Source organism: Rhinopithecus bieti, unplaced genomic scaffold (genome assembly GCF_001698545.2).
Source record: "Rhinopithecus bieti isolate Rb0 unplaced genomic scaffold, ASM169854v2 scaffold_42532, whole genome shotgun sequence".
In the NCBI taxonomy this organism is placed as follows: domain Eukaryota; kingdom Metazoa; phylum Chordata; class Mammalia; order Primates; family Cercopithecidae; genus Rhinopithecus; species Rhinopithecus bieti.
The window spans coordinates 1,851,409-1,867,610 of NW_016818301.1; the positions used below are offsets into that span (position 1 = coordinate 1,851,409).

The 16,202-nt window shown below is 41.8% G+C and overlaps 2 protein-coding genes across 6 annotated transcripts in view; one reads left to right on the forward strand and one right to left on the reverse strand.

Annotated features, from left to right (window-relative positions):
* CNOT9 (CCR4-NOT transcription complex subunit 9) overlaps nt 1–5,385 on the reverse strand; it is a 29,813-nt gene extending 24,428 nt beyond the window's left edge. Inside the window, exon 1 of one of the 2 annotated variants that reach the window (XM_017856807.1) lies at nt 4,947–5,385. In XM_017856807.1, coding sequence (XP_017712296.1) covers nt 4,947–4,970 — 24 coding nt within the window. In that variant the 5' untranslated portion in view covers nt 4,971–5,385. The remainder of the gene's footprint in view (nt 1–4,946) is intronic. The other variant, XM_017856808.1, reaches the window with a different exon arrangement.
* A 136-nt stretch (nt 5,386–5,521) lies between these two features.
* The window catches only part of USP37 (ubiquitin specific peptidase 37), a 131,730-nt gene continuing 121,049 nt past the window's right edge, over nt 5,522–16,202 (forward strand). For 2 of the 4 annotated variants that reach the window (XM_017856809.1, XM_017856812.1), the window contains exons 1-4: nt 5,522–5,753; nt 11,050–11,190; nt 13,287–13,350; nt 15,436–15,658. In XM_017856809.1, coding sequence (XP_017712298.1) covers nt 15,503–15,658 — 156 coding nt within the window. In that variant the 5' untranslated portion in view covers nt 5,522–5,753; nt 11,050–11,190; nt 13,287–13,350; nt 15,436–15,502. The other 2 variants (XM_017856810.1, XM_017856811.1) reach the window with 2 other exon arrangements.

A 16,202-nucleotide genomic window follows, 5' to 3' on the forward strand; every position in this document is an offset into this window, starting at 1 on the left:
GTAAAGAAAATGATTTCCTTCTCTGAGTAAACTAAAAAATTGATATTGATGGTTTCTTAAACAGAAAATAGCCAAATTATCAATGTAACTTTATGTTTAAGGGCCAAAATAGCTTTTTATTTTCCTGCCAATAAATAAAGAATGGAATCAGACTGAAATAGAGATTATTTTCCCAAGTCTGGAGATCAACGTGTAGATTTGGGTGTCAGCACGGTATTCTAAGAAAATGAACTTTCTAATAGTGCTGGAAGTACTAAATTAGCTTGCCTTCATAATTTTATAAGAGCCAGAATATATCTTATTTTATTTTATTTATTTATCTATTTAAGACGGAATTTCGCTCTTGTTGCCCAGGCTGGAGTACAATGGTGCGATCTCAGCTCACTGCAACCTGTACCTCCCAGGTTCAAGCAATTGTCCTGCCTCAGCCTCCCAAGTAGCTGGGATTACAGGCGCATGCCACGACACCACGCTAATTTTTGTATTTTCAGCAGAGACAGGTTTCACCACGATGGCCAGGCTGCTCTCGAACTCCTGACCTCATGATCCACCTGCCTTGGCCTCCCAAAGTGCTGGGATGACAGGCATGAGCCACCGTGCCCAGCCCAGAATGTATTTTTTCAAAATAACTTTTCAAAAATGAAAGTGAGTAAGCAAAGATAAGTTAGGCAATTTGCCTAAAGCTTCATCAGGAGACTCGGGAGGAAAAAGTGAATTAGATCCTTTAGAGTGCAGTGTTTTTTCTACTTGCCAAAGAGGAAGGCATCTGGGAGTCCATGACAGCTTCAATAAAGAGATGTAAAATAACTAATGATGCTGCTGGTTAGGTGGAAAGTGAGAGAAAGACAAGTGTTTGGGGATGCTAGAATTGTCGGTGGAAATCAGAGGGAAATTAAAAACAAAACAAAAACACATCGCCTTAAAGGCTTACCTCTGGTTGTTTTACAAGCATAATATCCATTACAGAATACCTATGGCATGCAAAGATTTGTAGTTTTTTTTTTCCCCCTTTGAGATGGGGTCTCACTATGTTGCCTAGGCTGAAGTGCAGTAGCACGATCATGGCTCACTGCAGCCTGGAAAATTTTCAAACATATTTTGTAGAGATAGGTTCCTACTGTGTTGCCAAGGCTGGTCTTGAACTCCTGGCCTCAAGTGATCCTCCTGCCTTGGCCTCCCAAAGTGCTGGGATTATAGGTGTGAGCCTTTAATTTGGGAATTCCCAAAGCTGAAGTCTGAGAACAAGTCACATATCAGTGAGTGAACCTAGCCAACCACTGAGCATTTTGTTATTCTTTCTTTTTTTTTTTTCTTTCAAAGATGGAGTCTTGCTCGTCTCCCAGGCTGGAGTGCAATGGCGTGATTTTGGCTCACTGCAACCTCTGCATCCTGGGTTCAAGCGATTCTCCTGCCTCAGCCTCCTGAGTAGCTGGGATTACAGACGCCCGCCACCATGCCCAACTAATTTTTGTATTTTTAGTAGAGACGAAGTTTCACCATGTTGGCCAGGCTGATCTCGAACTCCTGACCTCAGGTGATCCACCCGCCTTGGCCTCCCAAAGTGCTGGGATTATAGGCGTGAGCCACAGTGCCTGGCCGCATTCTGTTATTCTTATTTAATCTTTAGAATAATCCTGTGTGGTATTTCTGTCCTTATTTATCAGAGGAGAGAAAAAAAGAAATTATGCTCAATGGTGGCAGTAACGAATATATGAAGATGTTAGGATGTATTCCATCAAGAATGACAACAGCAAGGCTGGGCGCAGTGGCTCATGCCTGTAATCCCAGCACTTTGGGAGGCTGAGGCGGGCAGATCACCTGAGGTCAGGAGATCGAGACCAGGCTGACCAACATGAAGAAACCCCGTCTCTACTAAAAATACAAAAGAATAAATAAATAAATAAAAGAAAAATTAGCCGGGTGTGGTGGCTAATGCCTGTATAATCCCAGCTAGTTGGGAGGTTGGGGCAGGAGAATCGCTTGAACCCGGGAGGCGGAGGTTGCTGTGAGTTCAGATCTTGCTATTGCACTCCAGCCTGGGCAACAAGAGTGAAACTCCGTCTCAAAAAAAAAAAAAGAATCACAACAGCCTACTACACTAAACATTTCTAGCATACTACTACTCAAGAGTCAAAATTTAAGATACTTCCCATACTATCTCAAGTTTTCCTTCTACTGAATAATATCCTGCATTTACATGTGACTACATTCTCTCTCTCTCTTTAAGACAAGGTCTTGCTATGTTGCTCAGGCTGGAGTCCAGTGGCCATTCACAGGTACCTTCATAGCACACAGTAGCCTGGGACTCCTGGGCTGAAGTGATCCTCCCTCCTTAGCCTCCCAAGTAGCTGGGACTATGGGCACACACCACCTGACTTACATTCTCATTTGGCAGTACTTTGTATCTCCCTAGCTGAAATGATGATTTACCTACTATTTAAAAAAAAGAGATAAAGGCACAGATACACACTTTCACTGTTAGGCAGAAAATAAGCATCTTCTGAAACGGCTTTGATTATTCTGGGGACTGTTGCATGCATTAATTATGCTTCTCAAATTCCAGTGAGTGATAGGTATCATTACTTTCCCTTTACCCAGATCAGAATAGTGCAGTTTGGTTCAATGGAAGACATGAAGAATTGAGAATGAGGTGGCTCAACTTTTTATGTTTTAGTTTCCTCACTAGCTAAATATATCCTAGTGAATGAGTGGTATCAAGGAATTTATCAGAGTTGCTATGAGGTCCAAATATCGTAAGCGAAAGTGCATCTAAAAGTTCAAATTTTAAAATTAATGTAAGGCATTGAAAATTTGAAGAAACATGTATTGAGCACTTATTATAAGTAATGTACCACAGCTTTAATGGTTGTTTAAAAGATGCCTTAGGGAGCGACAGAAAATAAAAGGAATAGCTACAGAGCTTGGGAAGGCACAGGGAAAAGAGTGGCTCAGTATCAAAGATAAAATTCTGGAGAAGACACAATCAGATTCTGAGAGATGGACAAGTCAACCTTAGAAATAATTTCCCTTATTGGGGCCGGGCGCGGTGGCTCAAGCTTGTAATCCCAGCACTTTGGAAGGCAGAGACGGGTGGATCACGAGGTCAGGAGATTGAGACCATCCTGGCTAACACGGCGAAACCCCGTCTCTACTAAAAAATACAAAAAAACTAGCCGGGCGAGATGGTGGACGCCTGTAGTCTCACCCACTCGGGAGGCTGAGGCAGGAGAATGGCGTAAACCCGGGAGGCGGAGTTTGCAGTGAGCCGAGATGCGGCCACTGCACTCCAGCCTGGGCGACAGAGCGAGACTCCGTCTCAAAAAAAGTCTTTCCCTTAATAGCAGCACACTCATCTTTCAACTTGCGTTTCCCCACATTACATATATAATTTGGGAGAAGGAACAAAAAAGCTAGGGGAATTGCAATCACCTAATTGAGATATAAAAGATACTCTATATTTAATAGTTATAAACACTTAGAAACATTATGATAGGAGGCAGAGATACCAACGGCACTGGAAATGACGATGGAGATCAAATTTCAAAAAGCAGTTTTCTATAGCTTAGTCACACTTGGCTCAATTTTTCACTTTTTGTACTTACAGGCATGGCAATTTTTGGTGCTTTATTTAGTAATTACGTCATTTTGCCTGATAATACAATTTCAGTACATCACTTTCCTTAAATCATTTCCCTTTGGTTAAACAGAAAAAGCAGAATTGGTCTTCGGGCAGGTGTGCTCAAATCAAATGATCTCCTTTCACCATCATGGCTATGTTCTTTCAGTGGTCACTTTCCCTTCAATATTCTTTCATGCAGCAAAGTATCTCAGTCTTTATCTTGTACTAGGAACTGCCCTGGCACCGGGGAAACCATGTCAACAGGGCCCACATGATCCCTGTCCCTGCCTTCAAGGAGACAGACAACAAATAAGCGAATACAATAATTACACAGGGATCAGGGCTGTAAAGGGTACTCTACTAAAGTTAGAAGCTGCGGAACTAATTTGAAGAGGATAGTCAGGGAAGGCCACTCTTGAGACAGATTTAGGCAGAGACCTGAAGAAAGACGGATTTGGATAAACAGTTTAAGGAGAGGAAGGAGAGTTCAAGGAAGAGGTACCAATTACACTCACGCTGTGTGTGTAAAGGAGGAGGGATAAAAAGAACATTCACTCTAGTCATAGAGACCACAAAGTGCATGTTGGAGAAGAAAAGCGCGTTGCATTGGGTTAGGTGGCCAGTGTAGCTGAAGCTTGAGGAGGAGACATAAAACGAGATAATAAACGTGGGTTAAGGACCACATCATACAGGGCCTTTGTAGGCTATGGCAAGGAGTCTAGATTTTATTTAAATGCCAAGAGAAGTAGGATTACTTCAGACAGCTGAATTACACTTTCTTTTCTGTTAAAAGATCACGCGGGTAAAACGAGATGTGTCGAGGAAAGTTTTAAACGCAGAGAACCTAAGTCAGATGCAAAAATTACGCACTTCTTCGGGCCTCAGGTTTTCCATAAGAAAAGCAAGTGGTTTGAACGAGAAGCCATTTCCTTCCCGCTGCAACGCGGTGAGTTCTGAGAGCGCGAGCCGCGTCAGATTGACCATGGAATTCCCCTCATCGACGCTGGCGCCCAGAACACAACTGGCGCCCTGAAACTGTTGGTCAGCGCAATAAATCAATGAATGGCCTGCTACGGGCGCGAGACCAGGCCCTGGCGCCCGCAAAGAACGCGATGGGTCGCGCTGGAGGCCGCGAGAGGCGTCCGGCGAGGAAATACCGGCCGGCTCCACCACAACCAAAGCGTGCCGAGGAGGGGAATCGGGGCCTCGTAGGTTGAGTACAGAAAAAATCAGACTAGGGACCCGACACCGGGAACTAGGAGAGAAGGCCGAAACGTGGGTCTGAGGAAGGATTTCTGGTTCCAGGCCTGGGGACCCAGCGACTCACCGCAGCCGTCGCCAGGCTGTGCATGTTGTGAGCGGCCGCCGCTCTCCTTTCACAGCCGGACGCGTCCGACCTGCGTCCCGACTTCAGCACCCCTGCCGCGGAAAATAATGAGCCGCCGTAGCCGCCATCCGCCTCCGGCTCGCTCCGCCCCCTTCGCGGCCCTCTGACCTCTCACCCCTGACCCCACCCACACATCCTCTTCCCGCCTCCAGGCCCTCGGCCTAGTTAACAGTCCCAGAGTATGGCCTTTGCCCCTTAAGATTTAGGACTGGAAGGACGTCCGGGACCACTAGTCCCCGCAACTCCTGGCTTTCAGCAGGTTTTTCCAGAGAGCGGCATGAACTCTGACCCCCCTCCAAAGGCCAGTGAACGGCGGGAAAAGATGGACAGTCCCGGGAAGACAACTATTGCGCATGCCCGACTGGGCTGCGTAGGAGGGAAATGGTTGGGGGGGTTCGAAATCGGATGAAGGGAAAGTGCGCGTGCGTACTACAGTCACGGCTGGGGCGGGGCTGCCCGGGCTAGGCCGCTCTAGGTGCTGGGGGGGCGGGGCGAGGGCGTGTGAGGGGCGGAGTTTTTGGCTGGCGCGCACGCGCCTGTCTGGTCGCGTAGAGTGTGCGTGCGTGCGTGCGTGTTTGCGTGTGGTCACAGTTCCCGCCATCAGCCGCTCTCCCTGACTAGGGGTAGCTAGCGGCCTCCCTCCTTTGGGTTCGGTATCCCTACTTCCATTACCCCCGGCTCCTCCCTCTCCGCGCGGGCTCCGTGCTTTCCGCGGGTCTCTCTGGGGGCTCCGGACCCTCGGCGCAGGTAAGGCGGGCCGGGGTAGCTTCTCAATTGAGCCGTTTTCCCTAGAACCCTCTTCTTCTGTGCGATCCGCCCACTCGGCGTTCACTCTTCTGGAGTTCGCCCTGCTGCTACTCAGCCCGCCCACAACCCCTCGACGCACCCCCAGCCTCACAGGTACTACCTTTGGGTGCATTGCCCCGGCTTTCCCCTCTCCTTTGACTTGGTCTCCACTGCCACTCTCTCCCTCCGAAACTCAAACCTGGCCCCTTTTCTCTGGGGCTGTTGTCCACCACTTACCTTCTAACAGGGCCTGCTGTCTCTTCAGGTGACTTTCGTTACGGCACATCCATCAGGCCTTGGACATGATACCCATTCACTCTCTTGACCATTTTCCCCTTCCTCTTGACCAGTCCTCACTGTAAAACATGAATTGTATTTTTGTTGTGCATTTCCTTGCGCCCATTTCTAGCCGCCAGATCAGGTAGTTAGATGTAACTATTTTAAGTCATGATCCATGAAAGGAAATGATGATTGATGACAAAGTCCTATGTCCTGGAAAGTTGTCCTAAAGTGGTTTGGGGTAGTCCTCTCAAAATTTCAGCTCTGTATAAATTCCTTTATTGAGGTGGCAATTCCTGACAAGTGTCTAACTGGAAGAGATATCTGAGAAGTAATGTCAAGCAGGCAGTTGGATATAGTGGGTTGGAGATCTTAGGAGAGTTCTGGGCTGGACACGTAAATGTGTGCGGTGTGTTTATGTGTATCTCATCTGCCATATTGATAGTAATTGAAGCCATGGATGTGGATGAAATTGCCTAAAAAGAGTATAGCGCCTAGGATGGAGCATTGAGGGATTCCTGATGTTTAATAACCGATAGAGGAGGATGCGTCTTGCAAACCATGAAAGAAGTCATGAGTAGTGTTGCATTCTACTGAAAGGTAAAATGGAAGGAGGACTGAAAAACCCAGTGATATAAAAGTAATCACTTGTCTTAAAGATGTTTGATGAAGTAAAATGAATATTTGGGTTCAGTCCTGGGCCCTCTTCTTTTACTCTTGTATTCCTCCCTAAGCTTTAAATTTGATCTATATATTGATGACTTAAAAATTGTTATTTCCAACCTATTCCCTTTGTTTCCAGCTCCACATCTAGATAGCCAGCTGTCTGCTTGACATCTCAACTTGATTTTTTTCTTAGGAGTTTCAGATGCAACACAGCCAAATCCAAAACCTTGATCTTTCTCTCCGTATCCAAATTCTTTCTTCTCCAGTGTCCCATTTTATTAAGGGGCCTATGACACAGGCTACACACTTGGGAGGCATTCTTGACTTCTACTCTCCAAGTTCTATCTATTCTACTTCCAATATTATGTCTTGCATCTTTTTCTGTACATTTTCACTATCACTTTTCTAGTTTAAGCCACAGTCCTTTTTCACCTGGACCTGATTGCCTTGGCTTCTGGTATTATCATCTGTAAAATGGAAATAGTAATTTTCAGCCTATTGGATTGTTATGAGGATTAAATGAGATAACCATGATAAGCACTTGGCACAGAGTAAATGGCCAGTAAGCATTAATTGTTATTGTAATTGTTATAAGCTTATCAACTTCAATACTCTTGTATCTGGTTACCTTATTTTCTTCTGTTCTTGCTCTTAGTCACTTTCCCAAAACCCAAACAAACCATATATGACTTCTCCATTCAGTAGTAACGTATTTATTTGCTTAAAACCTTTTGGTGGATTTCCCCCTGCTAAGTGCTTGTTACATTTAGGATAAAATTCGGAATCCTTACTGTGGTTCACAAGACTGCATAACCTGGTTCTTGCCTGCTTCACTAACTTTATCTTCCTCCTCTCCTTCACTAAACTCTAGCCACATTGATTTTAATTTCCCTAGTCACATCAAGTTATTTTACAATTCAAGGCCTTTAGGGATGCTGTTTGCCTGAATTGTTCCAGCACCACTATTTACCAGTCATCTCCTTCTGCAGTTTTCAACTTAAGTGATACCTTCTCAGAGAAGCCTTGTAGATGTTATCTGTCCTCTACCCCAAGTCTTAATCTTAAGTCTCATCATTCCATGTATCTTGCTTTATGTCATTTCTCAGAACTTGTAATTATTGTTACTATTTTTTGAGACGGAATTTCTGCTCTGTTGCCTAGGCTGGAGTATCATGGCATGATCTCAGCTCACTGCAACCTCTGCCCCCTAAATTCAAGTGATTCTCCTGCCTCAGCCTCCCAAGTACTTGGGATTACAGGCACCTGCCACCACACCCAGCTAATTTTTATATTTCTAGTAGAGATGAGGTTTCACCATGTTGGCCAGGCTGGTCTTGAACTCTTGACCTCAGGTGATCCACCTGCCTCAGCCTCCCAAAGTGCTGGGATTACAGGTGTGAGCCACTGCACCCAGCCCAGAACTTGTAATTATATATTTACGTGTGTGATTATTTGAAGTCTGTCTCCTATTAGAATATAAGCTAGTGACCACTTCATTTTTATTTCTCAATAATTTGTTAAATAAGCTGGAAGTGCTGTAAGAACCATCGTGTTTTTTGGAAGCACAAGCTTGCTGATATTCTTGTCATCTCATGACAAACCACATGACAGAAAACAAAGGGTTTTCCAGCTTTGGATACTTTTACCCATTTTATATCATAAAACCATTCAGATTTTAAACTTTTGAATTGGAGACAAACTTTAGGTCAATTTTCCACTTTCAGTAACAAAACTAATTTTATCTCCTTTGTCCATTTGCTTTATGGATCTTTTTTAAGGAAAGAAAGCCTTCAAAAATCAGAGTAGTGGTTTGTATATTTTAACAACAGGTTAATCTTTAAGACCAGTAAAGATGAGATTTCCATAAATAAAGCAAAATTCCATATTTAAGTCAGTTGTTGGTGAATGACAAAGAAAATATTAAAATATGGCCAGCTGCATTGGTTCATGTCAGTAATCCCAGCACTGTGGGAGGCCAAGGTGGGCGGATCGCTTGATCCCCGGAGTTTGATACCAACTTGGGCAACGTGGCAAAACCCCATGTCTGTAAAAAATACAAAAATTAGCTGGGTTTGGTGGCATGTGCCTGTGGTCCCAGCTACTTGGGAGGCTAAGGTGGGAGCATTGCTTCAGCCTAGGAGATGGAGGTTGCGGTGAACCAAGATGGCACCACTGTATTCCAGCCTGGGTGACAGAATGAGGTTCTATGTCGAATTAAAAAAAAAAGAAAAATAATATTAAAATATAATAATTTTTGTATGTGTAGAACAGGACTTGTGTTGAAAAATAGGGAATTTAAAATGGAGATGTATGAATACCAAACACAAGTATTTGGATTTATTTTCTAGGTAGTGATGAGCTATTTAGTTTGGGAAGGTCCTAGCATCAATGGCAACCATTTAGCACTTACCAAGTGTTTGTTATTTTGTTGGAGTATACAATTAGAGTATACAAGTTCAGTGTGTTACTTCCCTGTCCCGTGCCCCACTTCTACCCCCTACTCCCACCTTAGGGAGAAAGTTAAGAAGATACCTAGTGGATAGTTTAGTTGAAAAGTGGTAAAAGGATGTTACAATGTAAAGGATTTGCTGGAGGTGAAACCCGAAGAGCTGAAACTGGAAAGGGAAGAGGTTGCCATAATTCACTGATGAGGATGAACTGTGGTCGTAGTTAAAAATGTAGGTTCTGGCATTAGACATAGCTTTGTTTCTCACTGACTTATTTATAAATTATGTAATGTCTCTAAACCTCAGTTTCCTCATCTGTGAAGTAGAGATAATATCCCTATCGCTTAGGATTATTATAAAAATTAAATGAGATAATGCATGTATCACATTTAGCACTGCTGGGTAAATGTTGCATAATAAATATTGGGTTGCATAATAAATACTAGGTGGGATGATGGCATAGCGATGAGTTTCTGAATTAGAGTAGTAGCTATTGAAAATCTGGGATTTGAGTAGATGAGAGTGAGGATAAAGCTGATGCTAAGATTTCTTGCCTGAATGATGGTAGAAAGACAAAAGTAGGGAAGTCTGGGAGCTTTTTTTTTTTCTTTTGAGACGGAGTCTTGCTCCTTCACCCAGGCTGGAGTGTAGTGGCGTGATCTTGGCTCACTGCAACCTTCGCCTCCCAGGTTCAAATGACTCTCCTCCCTCAGCCTTCCAAGTAGCTGGGCTACAGGTGCGTGTCACCACACCCAGCTAAATTTTGTATTTTTAGTGAGAACACATTGTGGTCTCAGTGTGTTCAAGATCACATTGGCCAGGCTGGTCTCAAGCTCTTGACCTCAGGGGATCTGCCTGTCTCTGCCTCCCAAAGTGCTGGGATTACAGGTGTGAGCCACAGAGCCTGGCCTCCAGGAGCTTCTTAATGAAGTCATGGACTGTATCATCTTCACATCTATAAGCCTACCAGAGTGTCTTGAAAGTGCAGTAGCTTAATAAATGATTGTTTACTAAATGAACAAAGGAGTTTAAAGTCGATGTTGTAGCATTCAGATAGGCAGTGAGAGATGTGCTGGTAGAACTTGAGAGAAAGTTCAGGCCTAGTGAGACCTAATTTGAGAAACAATGTTAGCTTTGAAAGAAAAGTGAAAGCACTAAGTTTACCGACCTTTTGAAATAGTATCAACATGTTATAGAAGTTTTAAGACTTAAGACATTATTATGTAACAATGTTTATAAAGTGAACAAAGGACATATTCTTTGTCACTGACTTCTTAGTTTCAAAATGTAGCAAGAATGAATAAACCAAGATACAAGTTGAACAAGGTGCAGGCTCATCCTGTAATCCCTCATTATGCACAGCAGATAAGTTCCTGAAGTTCCGTTGATCTTTTATGTGTGTCTCTGTGTGTCATGCATCATATTTTAAATGTTTTTGTTAAGGTAATCTGTAGTTTTTAAATAACCAAGAAGTTAGTCTTTGTTCTGTAAATGATCACTTTACTTTTTTTTTTTGAGATAGAGTTTTGCTCTTGTTGCCCACGCTGGAGTGCAATGGCGTGATCTCAGTTCACTGCAACCTCCACCTCCTGGGTTCAAGCGATTATCCTGCCTCAGCCTCCTGAGTAGCTGGGATTACAGACATGTGCCACCACGCCCAGCTAATTTTGTACTTTTGGTGGAGATGGGGTTTCTCCATGTTGGTCAGGCTGGTCTCGAACTCCCAACCTCGGGTGATCTGCCCGCCTCTGCCTCTCAAAGTGCTGGGATTACAGGCGTGAGCCACCGTGCCCGGCTCAGTTTCCTTTAAGTATTAATTTTGTATATTGGATTCTTTTTTAAAAGCACATTTTTATTTTCTTTAGCTGAGTTGATGGCTTCCGGAGAACTGGCATAGCTGCAGAATATGAGTAGCATCCCAAGAAGAGTGCTTTGCCTTTGGCACAAGGATCAGAATAAGGGTGAATTGTTATTACATAGAGTTTTTCGGTAAAAGTCACTGAAAAGTAAGTAACGTTTTTGTTTTGGATATATGTTTCAAAGAGCATGCAATCTGGCAGGAATTGACAGTTTTGTGTTTGTTTTGTAGTAATAGTTTTGTGCTTTGGCCGTGCTTTCTTTACTACAGAATGGTCTCTGGATTAAGGATGTTTTTCAAAGCAGTACCTAAAATGTGAGCACTTAAATAAATGTACAGGGCATAGAAATATTTTTGCCAATATTATTGCTTGAGCTTTCATGGAATGCTCAAAGTTGAACAGTAATTTTAATAATTGTGAAGATATTTAGAGAAAGAATCTCTGGACATATTTAAAGAATAATTCATTTTTTTTTTTTTGTGTGAGACGGAGTCTTGCTCTGTTGCCCAGGCTGGAGTGCAGTGGCCGGATCTCAGCTCACGGCAAGCTCCGCCTCCCGGGTTTACGCCATTCTCCTGCCTCAGCCCTCCCGAGTAGCTGGGACTACGGGCGCCCGCCACCACGCCCGGCTAGTTTTTTGTATTTTTTTTAGTAGAGACAGGGTTTCACCGTGTTAGCCAGGATGGTCTTGATCTCCTGACCTCATGATCCGCCCGTCTCGGCCTCCCAAAGTGCTGGATTACAGGCTTGAGCCATTGCACCCGGCCTAGAATGATTCATTTTAATTATCTTTTGTCTTCTTAATTTTTTGCTTTAATAAGACATTTACCATTACCGAGTTTAAGGAAACCTTGTCTTTGTCTTAGGTTCATAGAAAGTTTAACTATTACTGGATCATGCTTCATGCTGAAAAAGAAGCTTAGTTTTTTACTGTTAACCAAGTAGAGCAAGCCCTGATAATATAATGAATGAACAAATGTAGCTTATTAATTCATTTAGTGCAAAAGCAGGTAATGGACTAAATTGAGGCATTATGAAAAAGCTTATTATATTGGTTCTGCCAATTTTATTTCCTACATCTTTCATATGAAGCTTTTTAGAGAGGGTAATGTCTAAATTGAGTCTTGATTTTAGAGCCAGGAGAAGAAATTAAGGAGGGTTGGGGATGGGGAGAACACGTAAAAATTCTCTAGACATAACTTCTGTGTGTGCAAAGGTATAGTGGCATGAGAACATACAGATTTTTGAGGAAATAATAAGTAATTCAGAAGACTGGATTTGGGGGTTTTATTGGGAATAGACAGGTAAGCAGGGCCTGGCCTCTATGTCATGTTAGTGAGTTTAGATTTTATTGTGAGAACAAGTGGAGAGCTATTGAATGATATTAAGCAAGAGAGGGATATGATTTGATCTGCAGTTCATTATAGGGCTGTCTGAAAGGTGTAGGGAGGTAGAATTTTTTTTTTTCCTGACACAGAGTCTCACTGTGTCACCCAGGCTGGAGTGCAGTGGTATGATCTTGACTCACTGCAGCCTCTGCCTCCCGGATTCCAGTGGTTCTTTTGCCTCAGTCTCCCAAGTAGCCGGAATTACAGGTATGCACCACTATGCCTGGCTAATTTTTGTGTTTTTGGTAGAGACGGGGTTTCACCATGTTGGCCAGGCTGGTCTTAAACTCCTGACCTCAGACGATCCACCCACCTCGGCCTCGCAAAGTGCTGGGATTACAAGCGTGAGCCACAGCTTCCGATCTGTGGAGGTAGAATTGATGGGACTCTACTGACTTTCCATCTCTAATCCAATACCTGTAATTATCAAGAAAGAAGCTAAAGACAAGTGTCCTGTTTCTGGCATGGGAAACTGGAGTAGGAGAGTGATGTACTCTTTGCAGCACTGAGTGGTGGAGTGGAAAAAAGTCTCAAGGATGTATCCAACAATGAAGTCACAAATTATAATTGCAAAAAAAGTATTACAGATATACATTGCTGGTCCAAGTTTCTGTAGCTCTGTAGCATTACTAGTTTGAGCAAAATGTCATGTTAACAGACAGTTCTATAAATATTTATGGACTTTATTACTTTGATGAATTCATATTACCTAGCACATTATACTAATATCTAAATCTGGCCATAGTAGGCACTTAAAAATTTTTAACGAGATGAGTGAATAATAATAGAGTACTTATAATACTTAACACCTTTAAACTCTCGAAAGTGTTTTCATATCTCTTCTTTTATCTTCAGTTATTTGCCATACAGTAACCAGAGACCTCCAACTAGGGGCCCCCAAACTGTATACTGCCTGTAGGTGAGTTTTGTTTGATTTGTAGCTGTTAAAAATAAATTTGAATTCATTGCCAACAATTAAAAATGGACAGTTTTACATAAACGTTTGGATGGCTTTATTTTCTTGAAAAGTTAGATGGTCTGGCAGTGCTAGGTTCACTATTTCTCCATGGTAATAATTGGCTAGATTGGGTAACAGTTGTTCAAATTTTGCCTGCTTAAGTCATTTCTGTCACCTGCTAGCCCCTATAGATAGCTGAGTTAGTGACTCCTGTTAACATTGTATTTATTGAGGTCTTTGGAGAAAGAGGTATTATAGACATGGAATAAATTCAGAAAACAGACATTAATTCCATTAATATTAATAACTGCTGTCTGCTGAGTGCCTAGTATGTGTTATTTCATTCTACAACACTACAACATTTGCTATTCCTATTTTGTGGTTGAGACAACTTATGGTTAAAGAAGGTAAGTTACAAATTAGTAAGTGATAGGGCTGGCTGGCTGCAGATTTCTAGACCTAGCATCATTTTCCTTTATATACTGGCCTTTCTAGCTTTTCTAGTTGAGCTGTTTAGGCAAAGGTAATGTTTAATTGTTTTTTAAATATTAAATTATAAGCAAGAATCCACTTTAGAAGTAGTGTTTTTAAAGGTTTGAAATAGTATAAAATTTGATTTAGCAATTTTAGGTGATTGCATATTTATATAACACACTATTTGATAACATTCTCTGCTATAACTGTAATTTTATTTACTTGCTGACTTTTGCAAAAGCTAATTTGAAGAGTTTTACACATCCCATTATTGCTGTAAGTTTAAGTTTTTTGTGTTTTTTTGTTTGTTTTGAGACAGGGTCTCACTCTGTCACCTAGGCTGGAGTTGAGTGGTGCGATCATGGCTCACTGCAGCCTTGACCTCCCTGGCTCAGGTGATCCTCCCATCTCAGCCTCTGTAGTAGTCGGGACTGTAGGAGCACATGACCATGCCAGGCTAATTTTTTGGTATTTTTTGTAGAGATGAGGTTTTTGCCGTGTTGCTCAAGCAATCTGCCCACCTCATCCTTCCAGAATCCTAGGATTACAGGCATGAGCCACTGCGCCCGGCCATTTTTTCTTTTTGGTTTTCAAATATTGCCTGACAAGCACCCAGCCATTTTTAAGTATTAAAAGGAAACCTGAATATTTGTCAAAGATAAAATTGGTAAAGATTCTTTCTAGGAATGGTAGTGTTAATATAAATGGTAGGTGGTTCTTTGGAAGAGAGATTTTTTTGTTTGTTTTCTCTAGAGATTAAATGATTTTCTCAAATATTGTAATTCTGGAGATCAAACTAACTTGGTTATTTAAAAAATTTTTTTACTCATTTAATGTCTTCTGTACATAAGGATATGCTTAGATTGCTCACTGTTAGAAGGAAGCGTTTGGTGATATACTTTGATGTTTTGGGAGGAACTCCATTCTAAGAAATGGAGTCAGAGGCCTGAATTTTGTTTTGTTTTGTTTTATTTTGAAACAGTGTCTTCACTGTTTCCCAGGCTGGAGTGCAGTGGGTAATCATGGCTCACTGCAGCCTTGACCTCCTACGATCAAGTGATCCTCCCACCTCAGCCCCTCTAGAAGCTGAGACTATAGGCGTGTATCACCATGCCTGGCTAATTTTTTTTAGTTTTTTTTTGTAGAGATAGAACCTCCCTATGTTGCCCAGGCTGGTCTCAAATTCCCAGGCTTCAGCAGTCCTCCCACCTCAACCTCTCAAAGTTTTGGGATTACAGGCTGAGCCACCATGCCTGGCCTGAACACACTTTTTTTTTTTTTTAAACTTATATTTGGAAATCCAGACCCATTAGCTTTCATGAAGAAAGAGAATAACCAACACTTTAATGGTGAAGGCAATTGCTTTGAGAATGGGATCTTATTACTGTTGACATGTCTTTAGTGGTAGCAGTATGGTTGTGAATGATACAAAATGTAGAATTGAGACACTAATAAGCACAGTACTGGACTCATGGCAAAGAAGGGAAAATGAAGGCACAGAAGAAATGCATGGTGGTTAGAAATTATTTTAATTACTAATAAGTTATAACTTATCTTATTTTTCTTCCTCAGAACCTGCCAGGTGAAGGTGCATTTTTGCTTTTAATTTGGCTGGAAGCAATTTATTTTTAAAGAAAATATGTCTTCTCTGAAGATACATGGTCCTATCAGAATTCGAAGTATGCAGACTGGGATTACAAAGTGGAAAGAAGGATCCTTTGAAATTGTGGAAAAAGAGAATAAAGTCAGCCTAGTAGTTCACTACAATACTGGAGGAATTCCAAGGATATTTCAGGTATTACCAAATACTGATTTGGAATCGCTCTTGAAGCAGATCATTTAGTAAATAGCTATTGTGTGCTATAGTAAACATCACAGTAGCCCTCCTCCTAGATTCATATTTCTTGCTTCTTATTTCTAGGAGATTAATATTTTTATATACGTGTTTTATAAATTATTCAGCAGTATTGTTGTTGGTATATAATAAAAGCAGTAAGTAGTCACCATTATTGAAAATAAAACTTGTGGGAGGAAGCTGACAAGAGTTTGGATACTGTATATCTAAGCTATTTTTAAAACCACTTTAAGATAATTTTAGTTCATCCTTTTTTTCCCCTTAACATATATGATGATGGATTCATCACTATTTAGTGTTAGTTTTTAACAATTTATTAGTGTTTTCTAAAAGCCAGTGTCTACTTCCTGAGTAATCCTGCCAAATGTCATGGTATGAATCATTCAAGGATGATTATTCAAGGTTATCTTTACAGCTATTTTCTTCTAACTGTAAAGTTTTGAAGAATCTTCATTTTATCACTGCAAAATTAATTTTCTTTTCA